The sequence below is a fragment of the Drosophila rhopaloa genome, unplaced genomic scaffold (genome assembly GCF_018152115.1).
Source record: "Drosophila rhopaloa isolate 14029-0021.01 unplaced genomic scaffold, ASM1815211v1 contig_3, whole genome shotgun sequence".
Classification (NCBI taxonomy): domain Eukaryota; kingdom Metazoa; phylum Arthropoda; class Insecta; order Diptera; family Drosophilidae; genus Drosophila; species Drosophila rhopaloa.
This window is the reverse complement of record NW_025335123.1, coordinates 17,616,969-17,638,043: the sequence shown is the minus strand read 5'-3', so window position 1 is coordinate 17,638,043 and position 21,075 is coordinate 17,616,969. Positions and strand designations below refer to the sequence as shown.

At 42.0% G+C, this 21,075-nt stretch overlaps 3 protein-coding genes across 7 annotated transcripts in view; 2 read left to right on the top strand and 1 right to left on the bottom strand.

The window, feature by feature from the left end:
* The window catches only part of LOC108045226 (uncharacterized protein DDB_G0283357), a 53,677-nt gene that overhangs the window by 23,330 nt on the left and 9,272 nt on the right, over nucleotides 1–21,075 (bottom strand). For 3 of the 5 annotated variants that reach the window (XM_017124481.2, XM_017124475.2, XM_017124476.2), the window contains exon 1: nucleotides 925–1,775. In XM_017124481.2, coding sequence (XP_016979970.1) covers nucleotides 925–1,775 — 851 coding nt within the window. Of the gene's footprint in view, nucleotides 1–924; nucleotides 1,776–9,747; nucleotides 10,082–11,880; nucleotides 12,865–21,075 lie in introns of those variants that run through there. The other 2 variants (XM_017124473.2, XM_017124480.2) reach the window with 2 other exon arrangements.
* LOC108045229 (uncharacterized protein C9orf85 homolog) lies at nucleotides 13,364–14,280 on the top strand. The gene is made up of 2 exons (XM_017124483.1): nucleotides 13,364–13,455; nucleotides 13,516–14,280. Exon 2 carries the CDS (start codon nucleotides 13,541–13,543, stop codon nucleotides 14,255–14,257), a length of 717 nt encoding a protein of 238 aa, XP_016979972.1. The 5' UTR covers nucleotides 13,364–13,455; nucleotides 13,516–13,540; the 3' UTR covers nucleotides 14,258–14,280.
* LOC108045228 (ATP-dependent RNA helicase DHX29) lies at nucleotides 16,205–19,944 on the top strand. The gene is made up of 3 exons (XM_017124482.1): nucleotides 16,205–16,955; nucleotides 17,274–17,481; nucleotides 17,546–19,944. Exons 1-3 carry the CDS (start codon nucleotides 16,275–16,277, stop codon nucleotides 19,591–19,593), a joined length of 2,937 nt encoding a protein of 978 aa, XP_016979971.1. The 5' UTR covers nucleotides 16,205–16,274; the 3' UTR covers nucleotides 19,594–19,944.

Genomic DNA, 21,075 nt, shown 5'->3' with positions numbered 1-21,075 from the left:
CGTAAATATGATTTCAAGGCATTTAAATAAAAGAAATGGTAAATAAACAATAAGTCGTTTAAAGTTTACCTCAGAACAAAATTTTGACCTGGCGTTTAAAAATGTAAGCTGGATATTACTCAATAATCTTGTAAATTAAGAAAAAAATTGATTGGTTTTTAAGAAACGTTATGGCATTTTCATTTAGGCTTAGTTTTAAATACCTTACTACATTGATTTGGAGATGTAGATATATATCTGAGTAAAGTTGTGTTGGAGAGGAAGGGGATAGTCAGAGGCGAAAGCTTGGAAAAAGTGGAAGAACAGAGAACGGAAGAAAATAATCATTTAAGAAATTATACTCTTGCAAATCTGTGGGTTTTTGTGGAATGGGAAAGCCTGAAAGTTGGTGGGAAGTTTGCATGTGGCTTTCGATGACTCTTTGGAATCGATACAAGAGTTCGCACAAAACCCGATGGATAAACAATAAAAAATCAGAAATATTCCTGATTTCCATACATGTTTCCATGTGAGAAAATGTTTCTACTTAAGGTTTCTCCCAATTTCAAGTTATTATACCATTTAAATTTTCTGTAGTTTAAATGTGACACTCCTAAAAAAAATGTAAAACTTGTATGCACATAATTCGTAGTATAAATCAATCAAATTATTTCACAAGCATTTAACAAACATTTTTTTTGTATGGTTTTTATATGTGACTTGAAGAAATTATAGGGAACTTTTGTTGCACTTTCAAAAAAAAGGTCTCAATTTGTTGCACTTTTGTTAATTAGTTAATTTTTAAATATTATTCTTGATTTTCTTTGATTTCTCGTTATCGACACTCCACTGTGGCTAATTGATTTTGGCGCTCATCTATTTTTAAGCTCAATTTTTGTGTTCTGGTTTGGCGTTGCTGTTTTTCTTTCTGGCGATTTCTTTTACCTCAATTTGATGGCAATGTCGCGGCACTTGACGCATGGCACCTGTCCGGATTTCTTGGTCGACGGTGCTGCACTGCCTCCCTTTTCCGGCGGGGCAATCGTGGCATACTGGGCCTCCTCCTGATCCTCCTCCCCCTCCGGCCTGTCATCCGCCTCCGTTTCGCTGGCAAAGTCCACCACCAGCTCCTCGTTGGCGGCATCCTGGTGCACCTGCCGCTTGCTGAAGTAGCCCACATGCTGCTCCACCCCGGCATTGGCGTCCAGCAGGATCCGCTCGTAGGCGGCGCTCTCGTTCTCGGAGAGGGCGAACCGCTGCTCGAAAACGCGGACGGGCAGGGCGCTCTTCCGGAGCACCTCCATCCGCTTGTGTCGCAGCTCGATGGAGAAGATCAGGCGGACGCGGACCAATCTCCGCAGTCCCTGGTGGGTGGACCTGGCGCGCTGTAGCCTGCGTCGCTGCTGCCTCAGTTCCAATTTCTCCAGGCCCTTGAGGGACTTGGGATCGACCAGGCCGTGGTTGTAGTCCGCAATGGAGGTGAGGTCCAGGGCCGAGCGAGTGCGACGCCAGGGGACCAAGTCGAAGTGGGCCCCGGCCCAGGGATGGAAGTTCACCTGACTGACGTTGGTGCTGCGATCCTGCTTCAGGATCCAATCCGATTGCTGCTCCTTGGTCACTTTCACGTGATCGTTGCGGGCCGCTGCCTGCGGCTTGTGGCGTTTGTATCGCGGCACCAGTGTGGCCTCCAACATCCGGGCATCCAGACCGTAGTCCCGACGCAGCTGCTCCAGTTCCCTGCTGCTGGCCGTAAACTGAGCACCGTTCCACACGATCACCGGCGCACAACTGGCCATTGGAAGTTCTGTTCTACGCACCTTCCCACCCCGAAAAGTTCTTTCTTCTTTCTTCGTGACCACTGTTATTACTATTATTATGATTTTCGAAACCCGTTTTCCGGTTTCCGCTCGGCAATGTCGCGTTTGTCGCGTCCGCGCTCCGTGACGCCGGCGACGCAAATGTTCGCTGGCCAAAAAAAATCCAAACTCCAAATCCGCAGTCGATTCCTATGCAAAAACGTTGCGCCAACTGCGCTGCCAGCAAACGCCACTCATGATTAAGAGTTTTCTGTTTTCTGTTATTGTTATTGTTATTGTGATTATGGGCTGTTTTGTTTTGGAGTTGCTGGTGTTGCCGATTGTTGCTGCTTTGTTTGCTGATATTGCTGCTTGTTGCTGCCACTGTTGCTGCTGCTACACGCAAAACAAATGTTTTTTTCCAGCCCATTTTCAGTTGAAAACTTATACAATAAATGTTAAATAAATACTTGTTTACTTGTTTTAAATTAATTAATTAGGATATAACATAGTACTTTACATATTTTTTAATACATCATGTCCTATTTTCTATATAATAGGCATTAAAAAAGCCTCATATATAAATAACTTTGACAGTAAAAGAGGCATTGAAACAGCCTAAGTTTTTAATTTTTTTAATATTCAATTGTTGATGATTTCCAATTATTTTATCTCTCTGTGTACCACTGATGTTTGCTCAACATTGAAGAGTCGCGGGCTTAGCTGCCCCCTTTGATTGTATTATTTATTTATTTTTCACGCTCACTGCCATGTCAACTCTGCTCTGGGGCAACTCTCTGCCGGCGTCGACTGCGACGTCGACGTCGCTTCACTTGGTTGCGCACGCGTCAACAACAACAACTATAATAATATTAACTAAACTCCATCGCTGTTGGAATTATCGCCGCTGTTGCTGGGCATTCAACAATTTGAGTTCACAATTCTATTCTCGGCTAATTGACAACATCGGGCCATTGGCATTGTAGCGACCAAATTAACTAACAATTGCAACAAAGCTTACAAAATAAGCCCTTTTATGGGATAAAATGGATATGGAAAATATATATCATATACCTTGCTAATTAATCAATGATAATTTGATCAGCATTTCTATATAAGACATAATTTAAATTGTAAAATAAAACATACACTTAACATTCAAATGTAATACAATTTTTAATAGCCTTAAAAAATATTCTCATAACCTTAAATTATCAAGACCTCTAAATTGTTTACTTTATTTACAAATATATTTCCTATTAAACAAATAAATGTTTGTTATTATTCTCTCAAGAATATAACATTATGGAGATACATAGTATAAAAACAAATCACGAAGTTTTGCTTTAATACACCTCAAATACTATTATTAAATTTCAGCTTATTGTAGCCAATTTCATCATCGTTTATAATTTGCATCAATCGAAATTTAACCAATTTCCACAAAAAATATGCAATTAAGTTGCAAAATATCCGACTACGGTTTAGAGTTCTCATTGCCTGTTAAACATTTTCCACATGAAGTGCGCTCTGTACGCGAAGCATGCCAAATATCAATTATGTTTTATACTATAGTATATATAGTATACTATATAGTATGTGCTTTTAGAACAGGATCAACTCAAGCGTGCCGAAATGAAATGAATTGGGGGGCTGCTTTGCAGCTTCTTGAGTGGCAGTTGCCAAACTACACCTGCGTTTTCCCCCCCGTTTTTCAAATGGATTTTCCACCTGTGTGAGTCATGAACAGCGTGTGCAAACGGCGTAAAGTGTTTTCATGATTTCTGGTTCAATGGCGCTCAGACTGCGGGTGTCGTACGAACATTACGTGGCTTTCAGACCCGCACAAGCTTATGACTATGTCCTCAACCTCTGCGTAATATCATTCATTCCCTCTGGGCCATCGTGTCAGCCACAAAGGGCAATGAAAATGAAAATGAAAACGCCGAGAGATGGGAGTCATTAGGTGACTTAGAAAGGCTGCCATTGAGGGTTCGACGGAGTCGTAGTTATAATGCAAATATAACAGAGCACATTATAATAGAGATCCATCCGCATTTCACGTATTTCCCATTCAAATTCAAATTCAAATTCAGATTTGGCCGAAGGTTGCCCAAATGGCATCCATTCAGTCCATCAAAGTGGTGTGACATACATCCCATATCAATAATATTTATTGTATTTACTCTTGGCTCACTTTGCCCGTGGGCACTCGGCGAAAAATTGCGCAAGGAGTTTGTATTTTGATTGGTGTTTTCTGCTTTGTTAATTAGCATAAAGATAATAAAGCCTTGGCAAAAACACAGAACCGTTAGAAGTCGTTGGAACTTGGCTTTATCTCTACAATATATTATTGTTTGCTAATCCCCACAAGAAATTAAATAATATTGTCTTAACAGTTTTCTCTTTGCATATTTAGACATCAATAAATATTTGAAATATTATTTCAAATATTATTCCAATAAAAAAATATACTATAGCAAAATATTTATTTATTTTAAATTATCTTAATAATAAGAAACTGTTTTTTCTGTATGTGTATTAATATCGGATATTCTGGTTATTCATATTTAAGTTAAGCTTCTTAAATGTAGCTTCCTAGTACAATGAAAACTAAATCTTATTAGCTATTATACCAAATTCAAAACAAAACGATTGAGAATTGAAACAAGGATTTAAAACCCACAAGAAAATTTTAAACCGAAGTCTACTTTACTTCTTATTTATTTCTTTGACCCACTCCAATCTTGTTTTAACGGCTGGCAAACTATTAACTAGCCAAGTATCCCAAATACCATAATAAACAATTCGAAAACACCCTAAATCACCAGCAAACAAATGCTCCAGTGATTTTGAAGGGTAAACACATAAAAAGAAGAAAAATAATTTCTTTTGGGCGCGTTGGAAAACAGTTTGTTTGGTGGGGGCATACATACTGGTGGTAACTGTGTGCCCCACTCTTCGGATGGGAAATGAACATAAAAGCACCACTCGCAGCAACAACAAAAGCCTTAATAGCAGTGTGGTGGGGCAATAAAAACGAAAGAAGAAACGAAATGTTGTTGTTACTGCTATTCGGATTTGATCCATTTAATTACGAATTTTTAGGTAATTGCGCAATATGGAAAAAGTAGGAAAAGCAAATATGTTTATCAAATTGGGGTCAATTTTTTTCTGGATTTAAGTGAATTTTAGTTGGAAAAATACAATAAAATGTAGCTGCTGTTTAACTTTAAATGCACGAAATCATTTCGGGAATGCCAGTTAAATAACATAACATATTTACAATTAATATTTGCCTTTGCATTAAAAAAGAAAAACAACATTTGCAAAAACAAACTTTGGAAACTCTAGTAAAACTTGCTTAGGGACATTAATGTTCGAAACTATTGTATATTATTATTTAAGAACATTTTTTATATAGCGCTTAGAAAATAAATATCTTCAAATATTTATATCTTTCTGGTAGTTTAATTCTTTAGCTTCCGAGACTTGAGCTTTAGCAATCCCAAGTTGCACACTTTTACTTTTCGCCCTTTTGTTATACCCTTGCAGAGGGTATTATAATTTTGGTCAAAAGTGTGCAACGCAGTGAAGGAGACATCTCCGACCCTATAAAGTATATATATTCTTGATCAGTATCACCTCCTGAGTTGATATAGCCATGTCCGTCTGTCCGTCTGTCCGTCTGTCCGTCTGTCTGTCCGTCTGTCTGTTTCTACGCGAACTAGTCTCTCAGTTTTAAAGATATCGAATTGAAACTTTGCACACACCCTTCTTTCCTTTGCACGCAGTATATAAGTCGGAACGGCCGGGATCGGACGACTATATCTTATAGCTGCCATATAACTGATTGATCGGAAATGCCATAACTTTGGTATTTGTAAAGTTAGGAAGTTGGGATTTTCTATGGGTCTCATTTTTGGCCCATCAATCCGACCTACCAAACTTCATTAGGATCGGCCGACTATATCCTATAGCTGCCATATAACTGATTGATCGGAAATGCCATAACTTTGGTGTTTGTAAAGTTAGAAAGTTGGGATTTTCAATGGGCTTAAAATTTGGCCAATCAATACAACCTACCAAATTTCATAAGGATCGGCCGACTATATCCTATAGCCGCCATATAACTGATTGATCGGAAATGCCATTACTTTGGTGTTTGTTAAGTTAGGAAGTTGGGATTTTTTATGAGTATTAAGAATGCATCATATGAATAATTTTGGAGAATATAATTTAAAGAGTATTCTGCAAGGGTATATCAACTTCGGCTCCGCCCGAAGTTAGCTTTCCTTTCTTGTTTATATTTCTTTTGTTTTTGCCCATCAAAAGCAGAACACACCGCTAGCCTTAGAAATAACGGTAATCGCTTGGTCTTCATCTATCCATCGGATCCGACATCTAACTTCCAAGATCTCACATCTCACATCGCACATCAATATCGTATGTGTCTCTCGTCATCCGTCAATTCAAATTCAAATTTCCGAACGGCCCAGAATCGAAACGCGGGATGTTTTCACTTTCGTGTGTGTGATTTTAGCAGACGAGAAAAAAATGGAAGAGGAAAAGTAGAAAGCAAAAGTCAATGTGCTAAACTATTGAACTTTTAATGAGCGGTGATTTGTTAAGAATTTTTGGGCATCTTCAGCGATCAATAAGTATTACAAAGCTTACACAGAAAAAAACCATTTGAGAGAAATAATTTATCTAATTTGTATTAAACATTTTTACAAATTTATTTTTATTTAACTCTTAAATGAATATGTAAGATAACTTATTGTACAAAAATATATATTGTATTATATTTAAACTATTTAGATTTGGATTATGTGAACAAATTAAAATGTCATATTTTATGCTACCAAAAATATTTAAATCAATAGGAAAGATCTATAACTTAGATATTTATTTGCTTAGAGTTTATTTTTATGTTGCCATTTTTTCTAGTATCAAAAAAGCTCGCTCTCTACCTCTCTCCTTCTGCTATGTATTCCCATCTCTCTCTGTGAATCTTCCGTGTCATTCATATGCAAAACCGCGTTTATTCAATCACTCATTCATGCGATTCAAATGAAGTTCGTCTGTGAAAGTAAGCCATGGCAAAAGTCCGAGAAACAAACATTTGTCCAACAATCAGCCGACAACAAATGGACAAACAAGACGAGACATCTGCATCTGTCCGCTCACCTGAAGACTCACCTGAGTTGTGACAGGTCGTGGTCCGTTCCCCTGATCCCCTGATCCCCCGATCCCCCGACCCCCCGACCCCCTGCCCTCTGCCTGCCCCGCCCCCTTGAAAAATGAAATCTCCAAGAGGAGGAGGTCGGTGAATGCCCTGCCTTCGAGTGGCGACTGCAAATGAGTCAACAGCCTGGCAAACATGAATGCAAATATGAATATGCAGAATACCCTTCACCAACTGAACAACATACTCAAAGCTTTGAGTTGGAAAATCTGTGGTAATATAATGGTGAAGACTGCTCCAGTTTTTAAGGCTGTTCACCATTCCAAAGGCTTTTGATTTCTTTTATTTTAGCCTTAAAGTTGAATAATTTTAATTATAAATACATAATAAAATCTTTAATAGTAAGTAAGCAATTCAAGAACCATAAACATAAACAAACAAATTTATTTAAGATTTAATAATCAATAGCAATACTAGTTGCATAGGCTTAAAGTAAATTATATTAAAAAAAATATTATAATGAGTGGCAAGCTTTTTACAAATTGTGAACTTATCTGCACAACTTAAGTGGCTTTTAATGGATATCGTTCAGAGCCATCAAACGCCAAACATCAATGAACTTGGTGGATTTATGGCTCTCCCTCGGCGGCTTTCTGCACTCTGCTAATGACCAAATGCGTGCAGGTCTTGGCCAAATCGAACGGGGGCTGGGAGCACTTGGACAAATGGCCAATTACGATTGGCGACAACTACACAACACAACACCAAACAACAGCGATAGGTGGGAAACCCGTTCGGGGCGATGAAAAACATGGAAAAGATGAAAATGCAGCGAAAAATGTCGTATGTAAACGGTTGCCTTAATAATCGACATTGGTGGAAAGTTGCAACTGCCAGCCGGTTGTTGACCGCATCGATGTATATATATATATATATATATATCTCACAGTGTATATACATACATATGGCCAGCGCCTTGGAACCTGGAGTCTGGGCAAACGAAAGCAAAAGGATGGAATGGTATGGGGGATTGGACTCGCCCCTCTGGAGCAAACAAGTTCCCCCAGAAATTTCACTTTTTCTTTTGCCATTTCTTGGTTTTTTGGCTTGTTTTTAGCTCAGTTTTAGATTGACTCCTTTGGAAATCAGCAAAAGCGTTGCTAATTAAAGCAATCGCAAATTACACAAATAAATAATACCACTAATAATGAGCGTCTGGCAATCATTGCGATCGACTTGCGATACACCAGCAAGTGACGAGTTCAACGAACGGAAATGAATCGAAAATCGCAGGGAAAATCAGACATCTTCCCGACCAGAAGATAATCTCATTTTGATTGGCTCTGGCCCCGAAATTGGTCACAGAATTATTAGTCAAATTGAAATCGAATTAACCGAAAATGTGCCAGCAACAAACAATCAAAAATAATAGTGAGTGAAGTGTGGAAAAGAAAGGAAACTATAACGGGTAGAATATAAACATACCCTACAAAGATATTATAATGGTCTCAGAAGATATCCTAAGAAATTCATATAAATTAAGTATTAAAGTTTTTTTTTGGAATAGAATAATAACATTTTTGAAGACCCTAAAAAATTATTTAAGACTGATAGATGGTAATTCTTAGAAATCAAATCAAAACAACTACAAAAAGATATATAGGCATATTATATAGCATTCGTTTCGTTTTATATAACTATAATACATTGATTCTTCTTGCTGCGTTTTAAGTTTAGCATACCATCCATGTAGAGTATAATATATAATGCAAGAAATATTATTAAGCTCAGCGATTGCCATGCAATAATGAGCGAGTTTTCCGAAGGGGAAACCGGGGTGTGTGTGTGTGTGTGTGCAACTCCGAAACAAAACACAATTTTATGCGGTTTTATTATTACCCATTTTTTGTATTTTTTTCAGATTCTACGCCGCTCACGTCAGTGGAATCGGGTATGGATATGGGCACAGATAGATGGATATGGCCAGGCTGGTGTGGTCCGTCCATTTATCACGGCACTCGCTCTGGAACCGAGTGGCATGGCGGCACGTTGCACATAAACGCATTCGGCACTCGGTGGTTACAACACCAACGCCCGTCGTAATTATCGCAGCAAGTCGTATAATCAGAGCCGGCCCAAAGGGTTGTATAACTTAGGCAAATCAAGGCAAATGATACGTCGTGTTTTGCGGAGAAAGTCATCAACTATTCGTGGATCGACTATTTTGAGCCCGTTCACCATGGCCTGCGGTGCGGAAGATTTGTGTAGCTGGCTAAGTTCTTTAAGGTTTTATATATGAAAGTTTGTCTGCGATATAAACTGGAAATCCTAAACAATCAATGCACAACTGCATATAGATATGTTTGCTACTATAGATTCTAATAATAAATTCTCTAATACATCATATTTATGTTAAAAATATAGATCTTTCATAAATTAGTAAGTTATACTCGTCTTAAATCTTTATAAATAGAATATTCCCTTTAAACTAATAGTACTATTATTCAATAATGTTTATTAATATTATTTCTATTATAAACGTTTGACAACATTTGGCTTTATCCTTTTATCTTTTAAGCTACTTACATATAATATTTATTGATATTTTAAAAACATTAGTTTCCCACTTGAGTTTAATGTTATTGCCTTGATTGATATTTGATAATAAGGAAACCATAACCCTGGCATTTTATGTTTAAAAAAACCATTGCGCCCAAATGTAAGCTAGATATTTTACATCACGATTCTTTTCCATGCAATGTGGTTCTAGTGGTTAGAACTTACCGAGTAGCATTTCCTCAAGAGATCTGCAATAACCAGCTTTGTTAGTGAAGTTTGATTGATGGATTGCTTGCACTCACACACGATCACTCACAAAGAAAAGCACATGTTTTGCACAAGAAGTAATTCCATGTTTTCTTTTTCTATAAAGTAACTAAGCGGTGAAAAAAAAAATACAATTTTCAAAGTAGCAACTGCATTTTTCCAAATAAGATGTTAGTTCGTTGCTTAAGTCTTTTGTTTTGCTAGCGGTAAACGGTGGAAAAAGAGTCTGAAAATGCCTGGTTTTTTTCGTGGAGCGCGGCACGTGCTGAGCGAACAATGGTCGCGGCTTGTTTGAGTCGCAGGTCTCAACGCGGCGATCGGCGAAAGAGATGGCGTTGCAGTCGGCGAAAGAGACGGAGAAAGAGCCGGAGAAAGAGATGGCGCAAGAGACGATAGCACGGAGATTTGGACCAGCTTGGCCAGCGGTCGCCGAAGAAATGTAAAAGCCAAAAGCAGCGGACCCCAAAGAAGTGCCGAGCGAGAAAGCTCTCGGCCAGGCCTTCTTCTTGTTGTAGCCGCTGATGTTTATATGCTTATACATACACTTTCAGGGGGTATTTTAATTTATCCCTGATATTGATGGTGTTCAAACAAAAACAGAGTATTACAATTAGGTTTAAAAAGGGAGTACCAAAAATATTGTCTTTTCTTGCTAATAATACTAGTTAAAAATTTTAGATTTGCAATCTTAACTTGGTGTGTTGAGTTAATTTTGAATATGCATATTTTACAATGTTGAAACTTTTATTTTTAAGAAAAGATTTTCTTAGAGAGCAAAATCATTTCTTTTGTGGTGACTCTCTTTTAAATACCTGTATTATGTATTCAATTGTTTTAAGAAAAAAGGAAGATACTTGTTTTATAAAATATTAAATTAATTCAAATACATCTTGAACCCATTTTTGTAGTAAAGAGTATTCGAAGCTTGTGCACTATTTTTTCGTGTTACACCTGCTGTTGATGTAAACATCGGCTCATTCGAGTGCTACGTTTGTGTTTAGTTGATTTTCGATGCGCTTTTTGCACACTGCTAGACTTTTTCTTGCTCGCCTTTTTGTAGTTTCAGTATGCTGGAATTTTTTCTTTGTTTTGCCGCAGTGGTTGTTGCTGTTGTTGCTGTTGCTGTGGTGGGTATAATTTTATTCAATAGAATTTATGCTTTTTTATGGTCAAGCTGGTGGCGCGTCATGCGCGGAAACCTCATCGCTAACGGTTGTTTATAGCCAGTTTAAGGTTTTGTGCATAATTGTCTGGCTTGAGTCGTTCGTTGCTCTGGCTCTTTGAAGATCTTTTCCGCTGCAGAGGCCCATTTAAATGCAATCAATCACATCGACTTACGGCTAATTAGCCATTGCAATTTAATAGAAATACGAAAACACTTCATTAGCGCCGCCACTAATGAGGCAGCATCGCTTTACGACGTGTTTACATTGTCGCAATTGCCACTCCAAGTTCGATCTTTGAACTCGACATGCCACAAAGTGCATCGCATTGCAGTCGATCGAAGTTATCGCTTGATTTTGTGCTTGCAGCAATAAACTTAAAGAAAAGCGTGGCAAATTGCCACAAATTTAATTGATAATCGACACCCCGATTGCCCAATTACTTATTTTTCTTAATGGATTTGGTAATGCATAATCCATAAATTAAGTTAAGAGAAACTTAAGGTAGTTGGGGCTCAAATTGATTTCAAATTGGTCATGGTGCCAGGTACCCTAATAATTCAATTGTTTCTTCTTTTTTGTACATTTTTGAAGGGCTCTTAAGACTTTTCAAAACCGTTATAATAAAAAATACAAATATATGGTTGGTAATAAATAAATAAAACAAAACACACATTTTAGAAAGACTATTCTAATAATTGTATATAATTTGTATTCTGTTTTTTCTTTTTTTGCTTAGGTTAGGGTGATTTCGATTCAAAATAGCTTTAAAGTAAGCTACATTTATCAGGTATATAATTAATTGGTATATTTTAGATGTGAAACTTTTTAAAAGTTTAAAGATTGTTTGATTTTTTTTATTAATATTATATGTATAATTCTAACTGAAAAACATAACTAGTAATCAATTGGCAACGTTTGCACTCACCTAATGGCCGCCGGCTGCTGGTTGGCCAGCATCCGCATGCTGCCCCCAAATCGGTGCTGCTGCAGTGGATTCTGGTGCGGATCGAACTCCGGATCGGCGGGGTAGCCACTGCCCAGGCCTCTGCTGATCTGGCTGATGCGGCTCATCCTGCTGGCGTGCGATCCCCGCTCGGAATTGCACTTGGAGCCGCACAGGGAGTTCTCGCAGAAGCGGCAGCACTTGTTGTAGCTGAAGGTGGAGGTGCAGAGGGTGCAGAAGGAGTCCAGCTGGGATTCGGCTTGGTCGTCCTCCATGTCGGCGTCCTCGTTCACCGAGGCATCCATTTCCAGGCCATGATGGTGGCGCATTTTCAGGGTCTGGGTGTGACTGCTGCGATCCTCGTCGGAGCAGAAGTGATAAGGCTCACTTTCGGTGTCCTCCTCCTCGCCCAAGCTGCTGCCGGCACTGCCCTCCTGGCGTCCACCACCTCCTCCTCCTCCTCCACCTTGCGAGGCTCCAAAGCTGCTCAGCGGACACGAGGGATATCGGGTCAGGGGAAAGGGTCGCACATTGTACTTGCTGGCCATCGAGAGGTTCTCATTGAAGTAGATCACATTGGCCGAGGGCGCTGGACCAGGTCCCGCCCTCTCCCTCTCCCTCTCCCTGCCCATTTCCCGGTCCAGTTCCCGATCCCTGCTTATGCTGAGATCATGGTACTTCCGCAGGAAGGCCGCATTGCAATCGGCGGCCGTGTACTCGTGCAGTTTCTTCGGTTTTTGGGCGGGCACATGCGTCTGCTGTTTGTGGGGCTGGGTGTTTCCCTTGTTGTGATTCGAATTGCTGCTGTTGTTCGTGTTGCTGTTGCTGCTGCTGCCGCTGTTGTTGTTGCCGCTGGAGCGCAGCAGGTCGAAGAGGCGCTGCTTGAGGTCGCGCATTTTATCAAAAAGAACAGCCTACTAAGCATCAGATGAACAAAACAGCTACTCCATCTGGCCACATGGGGTTCTGCAAAAAAGAGGATAAGAATTGATTAAATATCTTCATTTTAAAGAAAATAATAAACTCTTAGCTGAGCAATAATGTTTATATTTTATAAGAAAGTAGAATAATAGATAAGAATAATAATAATAATAATAGCTAATAACTATCAACTAAAACAAAAATTTAAATTAAATAACCGTTTGAGTTATTGTTATATCTTTTAGCTTTCGACAGCCTGCAGTCTCTTCTGAGTTGAGTCTCGGCTAAACAGTCTTAGAGTCACTGTGGATGGAAACTCTGCTCATGCAATTTAAATTAATGATCTGGCAATACTAGAAAATAAAGTTTTTTACTATAGCGTTTTACGAACAATTTTCTGAATGCTTATAATATAGAGAAATATGCCCTAATTAGTTATTAAACGACTGCAAACAATGACAACTGGTAACAACGCGAAGATGCCGGTAAAACGATCTGGCAGAGAGGCACCTTTGCGTGAGCTTACAGTATTGTCAAAGGAACCGCCAACGGTCACACTTGCATACTTTTATTTATTTTGCACGCAGTAAAACGGGAAACAATTTGTCTGTGATTGAATTAGCCTAATTAGAAAAGGTAAGTTGAATAAAATACGTGATCAACTCAAAGTAGACCTAATAAACTATATATTGACAGCAAAAGCCAGCCGAAAGAGCCAAAGATGAGCAGCCAGCGCGGCAACGTGAGTCGCACACGTGCGCAGAAGCACAAAAATCGACATGTTTTCAAGAACGACCTGCACGACAAGACGCCCCAGCAAATCCGGCTGAATGCGATGCACGTGTCCACCGTCTGTCAGCGGTGCAAGGAGCAGATCGAGTGGAAGATCAAGTACAAGAAGTACAAGCCGCTCACGCAGGCCAAGACCTGTGCCCACTGCAAGGAGCGCACGGTGAAGAAGGCCTACCATGTGGTCTGCCGGGACTGCGCCATCAAGGCGCACGCCTGCGCCAAGTGCCTGAAGAGTGCCGACGAGGTGGCCATCGAGGAGGCGCAGCCCACGCCGCGCGAGGAGCAGCAGCTGCAGGCGGAGATGGACCGCCTGGTCAAGTCCTTCTCGGAGCGCAAGCGACGCGCCTTCCTGCGCTACATGAAGAAGGGCAAGAAGCAGCCGGCCCAGGAAGAGCTGGACGGGCAGGACGAGCAGCAGCTAGAGGCCCAGGAGAAGGCCAAACGGGTGGCACACACACGCGACGAGCTGCTGGACAAGATCAAGCAGCTAAATCTTGCTGGCGAGGATGAAGAGGACGAGGAGGACTCGGATTTCGATTCGGAGGAGGATGACGACTCCGACTTCGATTCCGAGGAGGAGGAGGATGATGACAGTGTGGATGAGCCACAAAAACCTGTCCCTGAGAAGCCAACCAAGGCGAAATAAACACTATTTTTTTCATAATCTAAGCGCTTTGTTTACGAATGAGTCGGAAATCAATTCATGGGAGGATGAATTAGTCCTAAAGTGCCCGTCAAGGCAATGTAACCATAATAATTAAACCTTAAGCATTGTCAACTGGAGTTAAGTGGCTAAGAAGGAGGCCAAGTGGCCAAAAACAAGCAGCTGAGTCTGAGAGAAGAGGACAAAAAGCCGCAGAAACCTATCCAAGAACAACTCTTACAAGTCAAAATAAACTTTTTTTTAATGAATCATTTTGTTTAGCTTTTAGTATGAGGAGAAGGCAGTGGCGGATCCACGGGGGGAAATTAGGTAAATTTCCCCCCCTTGGAGCCGCAGAACCTGAAAATTTCACTTGTTTGCTAGAAATCACCGCGATTTCCAGTTTTCGTCTTTTTCAATTTCCCCCCCCAAGAATCGTCTCTGGATCCGCCACTGGGAAAAGGAATATGTGGATAAAAACTGCGAGATGGGGAAGCAGTAAAAAATGGGAAGACCAGAGGAGCGAAATAAATAGATAAATCAGTTCCTGAGAAACCCATATGTTTAAGCCTAGCCTATTAGCATTATTCAACTCAAAAGTGAGCGAGATGGAAAACTAGGCTTGTTTCAAAATATTTGAAATATCTTGAAAAGCTTTATCTAAAATATATAGCTAAGCTTTTACTCTATATTCATTTGAGAGCTTTCATCGCATTTTAAAATCTTAAATGATTTGGTAGTGATATCTACTAAGATGTACAACTTTTCATTTCAAAGCTATGTGTGTGGTAAATTAAATATATAATATCGGTCGAAATATAACGTTTTTTATAAGACATTTTGAGTTTTAGAAAGTCTGACATAGGAACATAAATGCAGTAATTGTTGTTTATTTTATTATTCTTTCGAGTTTTGACAAACAACTCATATTCATAAAAAGTTGTTTAGCACCTTTAGTTACAAGTGTATTAATAACTTGTGAATATAAAATGGTATAAAAAAATTGTGAAAATATATATAGAACGTTTGTTTATTCTTCCTTGAAGTCCGAAATCTGGCGGATCTTGAAGTCCTTCATGTCCTTCTGCGGAATGAGACGCATCTTTTTCTCGGAGGCCAACTGGAGGACCGCACAGAAGGCCTTGGCCGGGGAAAGAAGCGAATGGGACGGATTTTTGTCCAGCAGGCTGTACATTCCCTGGAAACTGGCCATTCCTGGGGCGTAGTGTTCCTTCACCTTGTTTGGGAATAGGGTCACCTCCTCGTCCTCCTTCTCTTCGGTCACCGCCTTTAGCAGCTGATTCTCAATCAGCGAACTGCAGCTAATCTTGAGTTCCCGCATCGAGGAAATCAGATTGTTGGTAGAATCTTCCTTGGAAGCCTCGATTGTGGTTACTGCCTGCTCCTCGTCCATTTTCATCCGTTTGGGGCTTCTACAAAATTCAGCTTCGTAGACGGCGCCCTTCTTATGCCCAACCGCAACTGAATCCATTAGAATGTTTAGATATCCGCCTTGTAATGCGAGCCTCTCAACCAAAGTCACCGTGTCGCGCCAATCGGGGTGTAATTACAAATAAATAAAGTTTAGCAAATACGTTTATTCAATCTGGCCACACTGTGTTGTTGTAACCGCTGCCATTTTTAATATTTTGTAATACAAAATGGTCGCCACTAGAAGTGATTATCATACATTGTACGACGATTTTTCTATTTTCATGTATTTCTTAAGGGAAGAACCTTTTTAAAATAATTAAGGTTTTCTATCTTAATTTAATATGAGCTGGTCTGAATGTTTATTTAGTTTATATTAATTTATCATTTTTTCTTTTTCACTAAAATATTAGTTTTTTCTTAGGTTTGCGCCACAGCTAAGATTTGACTCAAAGCTTACTACCGTCTGGTCAGTCTGTTTCTCAGCTAGATTCGGTGTGGATTTAATACACGCCGGGAACGGTCACATTGGAACGTTGAAACTTGGGGAAAACTTTTTAAAAAAATCGGAGAAAATCCAAAGGAGCGAATGTCAGACAGCAGGACAGAGATGGTCAAAAGCCGTCGCCAGGGCAAGAAGAAGGGACCCGCGTCGCAGGGGTCAGCGCCCGGACTGCTGGCCAACGGGCAGGGAGCCGCCAAGCAGCCGTCGGGCGGCCGGAACGCTGCCAAGGCGAAGGGCAGGTCAGGAAAGGCCGCCAAAGCCGGCGAAGATGATCGTCTGGACCGCGAGCAGGAGAAGATCCTGCGCCAGCTGGTTAACGACTTCCTGCAGAGCTGTGAGCCGGAGACGAAACTGCCCGGACTCACCAAGGCACAGCGCAGCCACGTGCATAAGTTGGCCCAAAGTCGCGGCATTAAGACGGTCAGCAAGGGTCCAGAGACGGATCGCGTCCTGTACATGACCCGCCCGCAGTCCGGAGGCCTCCAGCACATCTGCCTGGACCACGCCAAGTTGCACATAAGCCCCCAGCTCTCCAAGGCCCTAAAAGATTTGATCGTGTACGTGAACCGTCGGCTGGACACCAAAGCTCCGGGATTCTGGCGCGGGAATCAGCAACAACAGGACCGGCGGCCCTGCAACTTCGGCCTTGTCGGGAACAGGCTGATCCCGCCCGTTTGTCGCAACAGGAGCATGCTCCAGGAGCGACAGAGCCTGCCCATCTTTCAACACCGCGAGAAGATCCTCAGCGTCCTGCAGCGCGAGCAGGTGACCAGAATCGAGCTCTTAGAAAACGAATTCCCTATCAAAACCCAGCTTCTTTTTAATTTAACATTAGCCTTATTACTCCTCAACTTTTTTGACTTTTAACTATAACGGATATCAGACCTATGCTTACTAATACCTATATATGGTATTGAATTTATGTTTGTAGATTTTGCATCAAAAAACTTAATCTTTTCCATGTCTCTTACGAATGCATCCCTATAATGCTTTAACAATAGGCTTTGAGTGAAAATGAGCTGCTTTCCGAAAACGGGGATTCCCATTAAAAACATCCCACTAACACTTGATTTATTCCCACAGGTTTTGATTATTAAAGGAGCCACTGGATCGGGCAAGTCCACGCAGTTGCCGCAATATATCCTCGAATGGGCCGCGGAGCATCGTGCTCCGGTCAGGATCATCGTCAGTCAGCCGCGACGCATTGCAGCGATCAGTGTTTCAGAACGCATTTCCCAAGAGCGCGGCGAGACCCCGGGCAGCACGGTGGGCTATCAGATTCGCATGAACAGTGAGTAGCAGTCGGCCACGAAATCAAGTAGATTTAACTAAAAACTATACTAATTTTTCACCAGGCAAGTGCAGCAGCTACACAGTTCTCTCGCTGACCACGAGTGGTTGCCTTTTGCGTGCTCTGGCCATGGATGGCGAAGCCTTCTTCAAGAACACCACCCACTTGATTATCGATGAAGTGCACGAGCGCGATTTGGACACAGATTTTCTATTGCTCGCCACCAAGCAGGAGTTGCAAAAGAATCGCCATCTCCGCGTGGTGCTCATGTCGGCCACCATGGATCTGAATGCTCTGTCCGCCTATTTTGGCAAGGCCACTGTAATGGATGTGGAAGGACGCAGCTTTGCGGTGAAGATTTTTCATCTGGAGGATATTCTCAGTGAGACCGGCTACATGACCCAGAGGATGCAGACGTTTTTAGGGGAGCCGACAGGGGAAGAAGATCCCAGCGAGCTGCTAGCCGCCTACTACGGTGGCCGCACCTTCGTAGATCCCGAAATCGACAATGATTTGATCGTTTCGCTGTTGGAATTATTACTGCGCAGCGGGGACAAAGGAGCGGTGATTGTGTACCTGCCCGGTTACAGCGATATGACCATGCTGATGGACCGCTTGGAGAATGCTCTGCCGGGGGACCAGATTCAGATTCTGCTGCTGCACAGCCATGTGGATAACAACGAGCAGCGGAAGGTCTTTCGGGTTTATCCCGGTGTGCGTCTTAAGATTATCCTAAGTACAAACATAGGCCAGACTTCGATCACCATTCCGGATCTACTCTACGTCATCGACACTGGACGCTGCAAGATGAAGACCTATGACCCGGGAACGGATGCCTCCCAGTTGGCCAGTACGTGGATCTCGCAGGCGGACGCCCAACAGCGGGCGGGAAGAGCTGGACGTGTGCGTCATGGCATCTGCTATCGACTATTCGACAGCGACCGCTTTGCCAGGATGAATCTGTACACCGTTCCGGAGATCATGAGGCGCACCCTCGACGACATTTGTTTGCTGACCAAAGTGGCAGCTCCGAACAGGCAGATAGCTAGTTTTCTCTCCATGGCATTGGATCCTCCGCAACCGGAGGCCGTGCTGCAGGCCTGTTCGAGACTGGAGCTGTTGGGCGTGCTTCATGACCTGGATGAGAAGATCACGCCGTTGGGACGCATCATTGCCGAGCTTCCCTTGGGCGTTCAAATGGGCAAGTGCCTGGTGTACTCCATTTACTTCCGTTGTTTGGGCAGCATGACGATTATTGCGGCCTACCACTCGGTCAAAGATCCCTTCGTGCTGACCATGGAGCGGGGCAAGAAATCGGGCCAGCAGAACGCCAGACTGGTGTTCGCTGGCGACAAGATGAGCGATTCGCTGGCGGCCCTGAAGCTTTACGAGGAATTCACCAGCTTGGGACGCTATGATATTAGCAAGTTTTGCGAGCGCAACTTTCTATGCCGCCACTCAATGGATATGTTCGTCTCGGCAGTGGGAACTCTGCGCACCACCGTGTCCCGCATCTTCCGCTTCAATCAGGCTAAGATGCGCCTAGCCTCCTCCTTTGACGATGAGACCAATATGATCCGCCTGGCCTTAACGGCTGGATTCTATCCGAAGCTGGCCTACATGGATCGTGAGAACAAGCACCAGCTGGTGGCCGAAGGAGACGCCTTCTGTCAGGTGTCGCGCAACTCCTGCCTGCTGGGGAAGAAGAAGCAAAAGAATCTGGCCAGCGACTGGATCCTGTTTGTGGAGAAGACCCGCACTTCCGAGCAGAAATCCTCGCTGGAGCACACCAGTCTGGTGAGCGGGTTAATGGTGGCTCTGGTGGGCGGAAAGCATTTCCAAGTGGAGCCGCATGGCTCGAAGGTGCAACTCTGTCTGGACTCTTGGATCCGTATCAGCTGTCCCAATGATTTTGCCCGCGACATCCGCGAGCTGCGCGTGCTGTTGAATCGCGAGATGTCCGAGTTGGTGGAGACGCGCAAGCTTACCGAGGAGGGCGAGTGGATAGGTCCGGAGACGATCCGTCGGCTGCTGCAGGCGGATGTGCCCTCGGCCTGCTTGGCCGCGGGCAAGAGTCTGCCCGACGATTTTAACTGTGATAATGACTTTTAAATGACCAACGGGCGTGAAAGGAGGCTAGCCGAGTGATTCCCATCCTTACGTTTAAGATATCGGCCAAAAACTAGATACGTAACAGCTACATTTTGCCTCCAACGGTTTGCTACAGTATTCGCGAAGTGATCGAATAGGCTCGTAGAAATTACAAATAAACTTTTATAAGATGGACTTATATTTGTACAGTGCGTTTCATAAGCCTAGGACAGCCTATCTTACCTGATTAGGGCAGTTAAGTTCGCAACTAAGAGGCCAACGAATATGTATTTTTCAATGTACCTTACTTTTGTACATCGAATTCCGTTACATTTTGATAGAATATACAATATTCATACAAAAACTCAAAAAGCTGAGTCAATAACTGGGATCGATTAAGAAACATATTGTAGCCTGACCCTAAAAATGTTGTAAGCATTTATTAAGTAATCAAAATACCATTGACTTCCAGATTTATGTCTCATTGCAAAAAGGCTTTACTGTACTTTGACTTATTAATGTAAATTTTAACAAATATCTTAATTAGATTTCTTAAATGTTGTGATATAACAAGGCGCAAATACGACATAGCTGATAAACCGTAGGATATTTTTGGAAATTTAAAAGATCTCTATACTACATACGATGTAACGTGGCAGGTATCCATATAAAAGGTATGTTTTGGTTTTCATTATTGAATGTGTTTCTCCACTTTGATTTACACAATTGTTTAAGGAAACTTTTATTTAGATATTATTATTTAATTATTTTTGGTGAAAACCCGAACAGGCCTGTGCAACTCATAGTTTTTGGTATATTTTCAAATATATAACAACATGTATTCCATTCCATGTATTATCACAGGTTATCACATTGATGTAACTATGTTAAGCTCTGAAACGCACTGTAAGCATTTTTTAGCAATTGGAAACACACAGGGAATGAAAATGTGAACCAAAAATATTAATTTCGTTTGGAGAGTGCCATGGCGGGCACTCCCTAATTGCCGGGTGAAAATATGTGTGCCACAAGTGCCACGAGATGCCAGGGAGATCGCGACTCGGTGCCGGTGTTGGTGTCGTTGTCGGTGTCAGTGTCAGCGGGCCCAGATGGTGGGCGTGGCAGTTCCCTGCGGTGCATTGGGCCATGGCAGCCGAGCTGGCGTTTATGCTCCACCTGCCTCACCTGCCTCCCACTGCCCATTCAGGCGCAAACAAGAGCGGGCAAGTCAAAAAAAAAAAAGAGTTAATTGCACAGACGACGCAGTCAATAAACCTGAAGTCGAGCTTGTCGCTGCTGCAGCAACAATGGCCACAAAGACACCGGGGCAACAGCAACAGCAACACCATGAGCAACAGCAACATGCAACAGCAACAAAAGACGGCAGCTTACTTACAAAGAAAGTGAAATTAATTTGTTATTTTTCGGTCGATTGTGGCTCTTTGAGCGATGTCTTTGAAAACTGGGAGAGAGCATGGCCAATCTCCACGGCCGGCCCTGCAA

Bases quoted from the DNA above. Each gene is read 5' to 3' on its own strand.
- LOC108045229 (XM_017124483.1), top strand. From the start codon at position 13,541: ATGAGCAGCCAGCGCGGCAACGTGAGTCGCACACGTGCGCAGAAGCAC.
- LOC108045228 (XM_017124482.1), top strand. From the start codon at position 16,275: ATGTCAGACAGCAGGACAGAGATGGTCAAAAGCCGTCGCCAGGGCAAG. The intron at 16,956-17,273 runs GTGACCAGAATC...TTATTCCCACAG, and splicing joins GCGTCCTGCAGCGCGAGCAG to GTTTTGATTATTAAAGGAGC. The intron at 17,482-17,545 runs GTGAGTAGCAGT...ATTTTTCACCAG, and splicing joins CTATCAGATTCGCATGAACA to GCAAGTGCAGCAGCTACACA.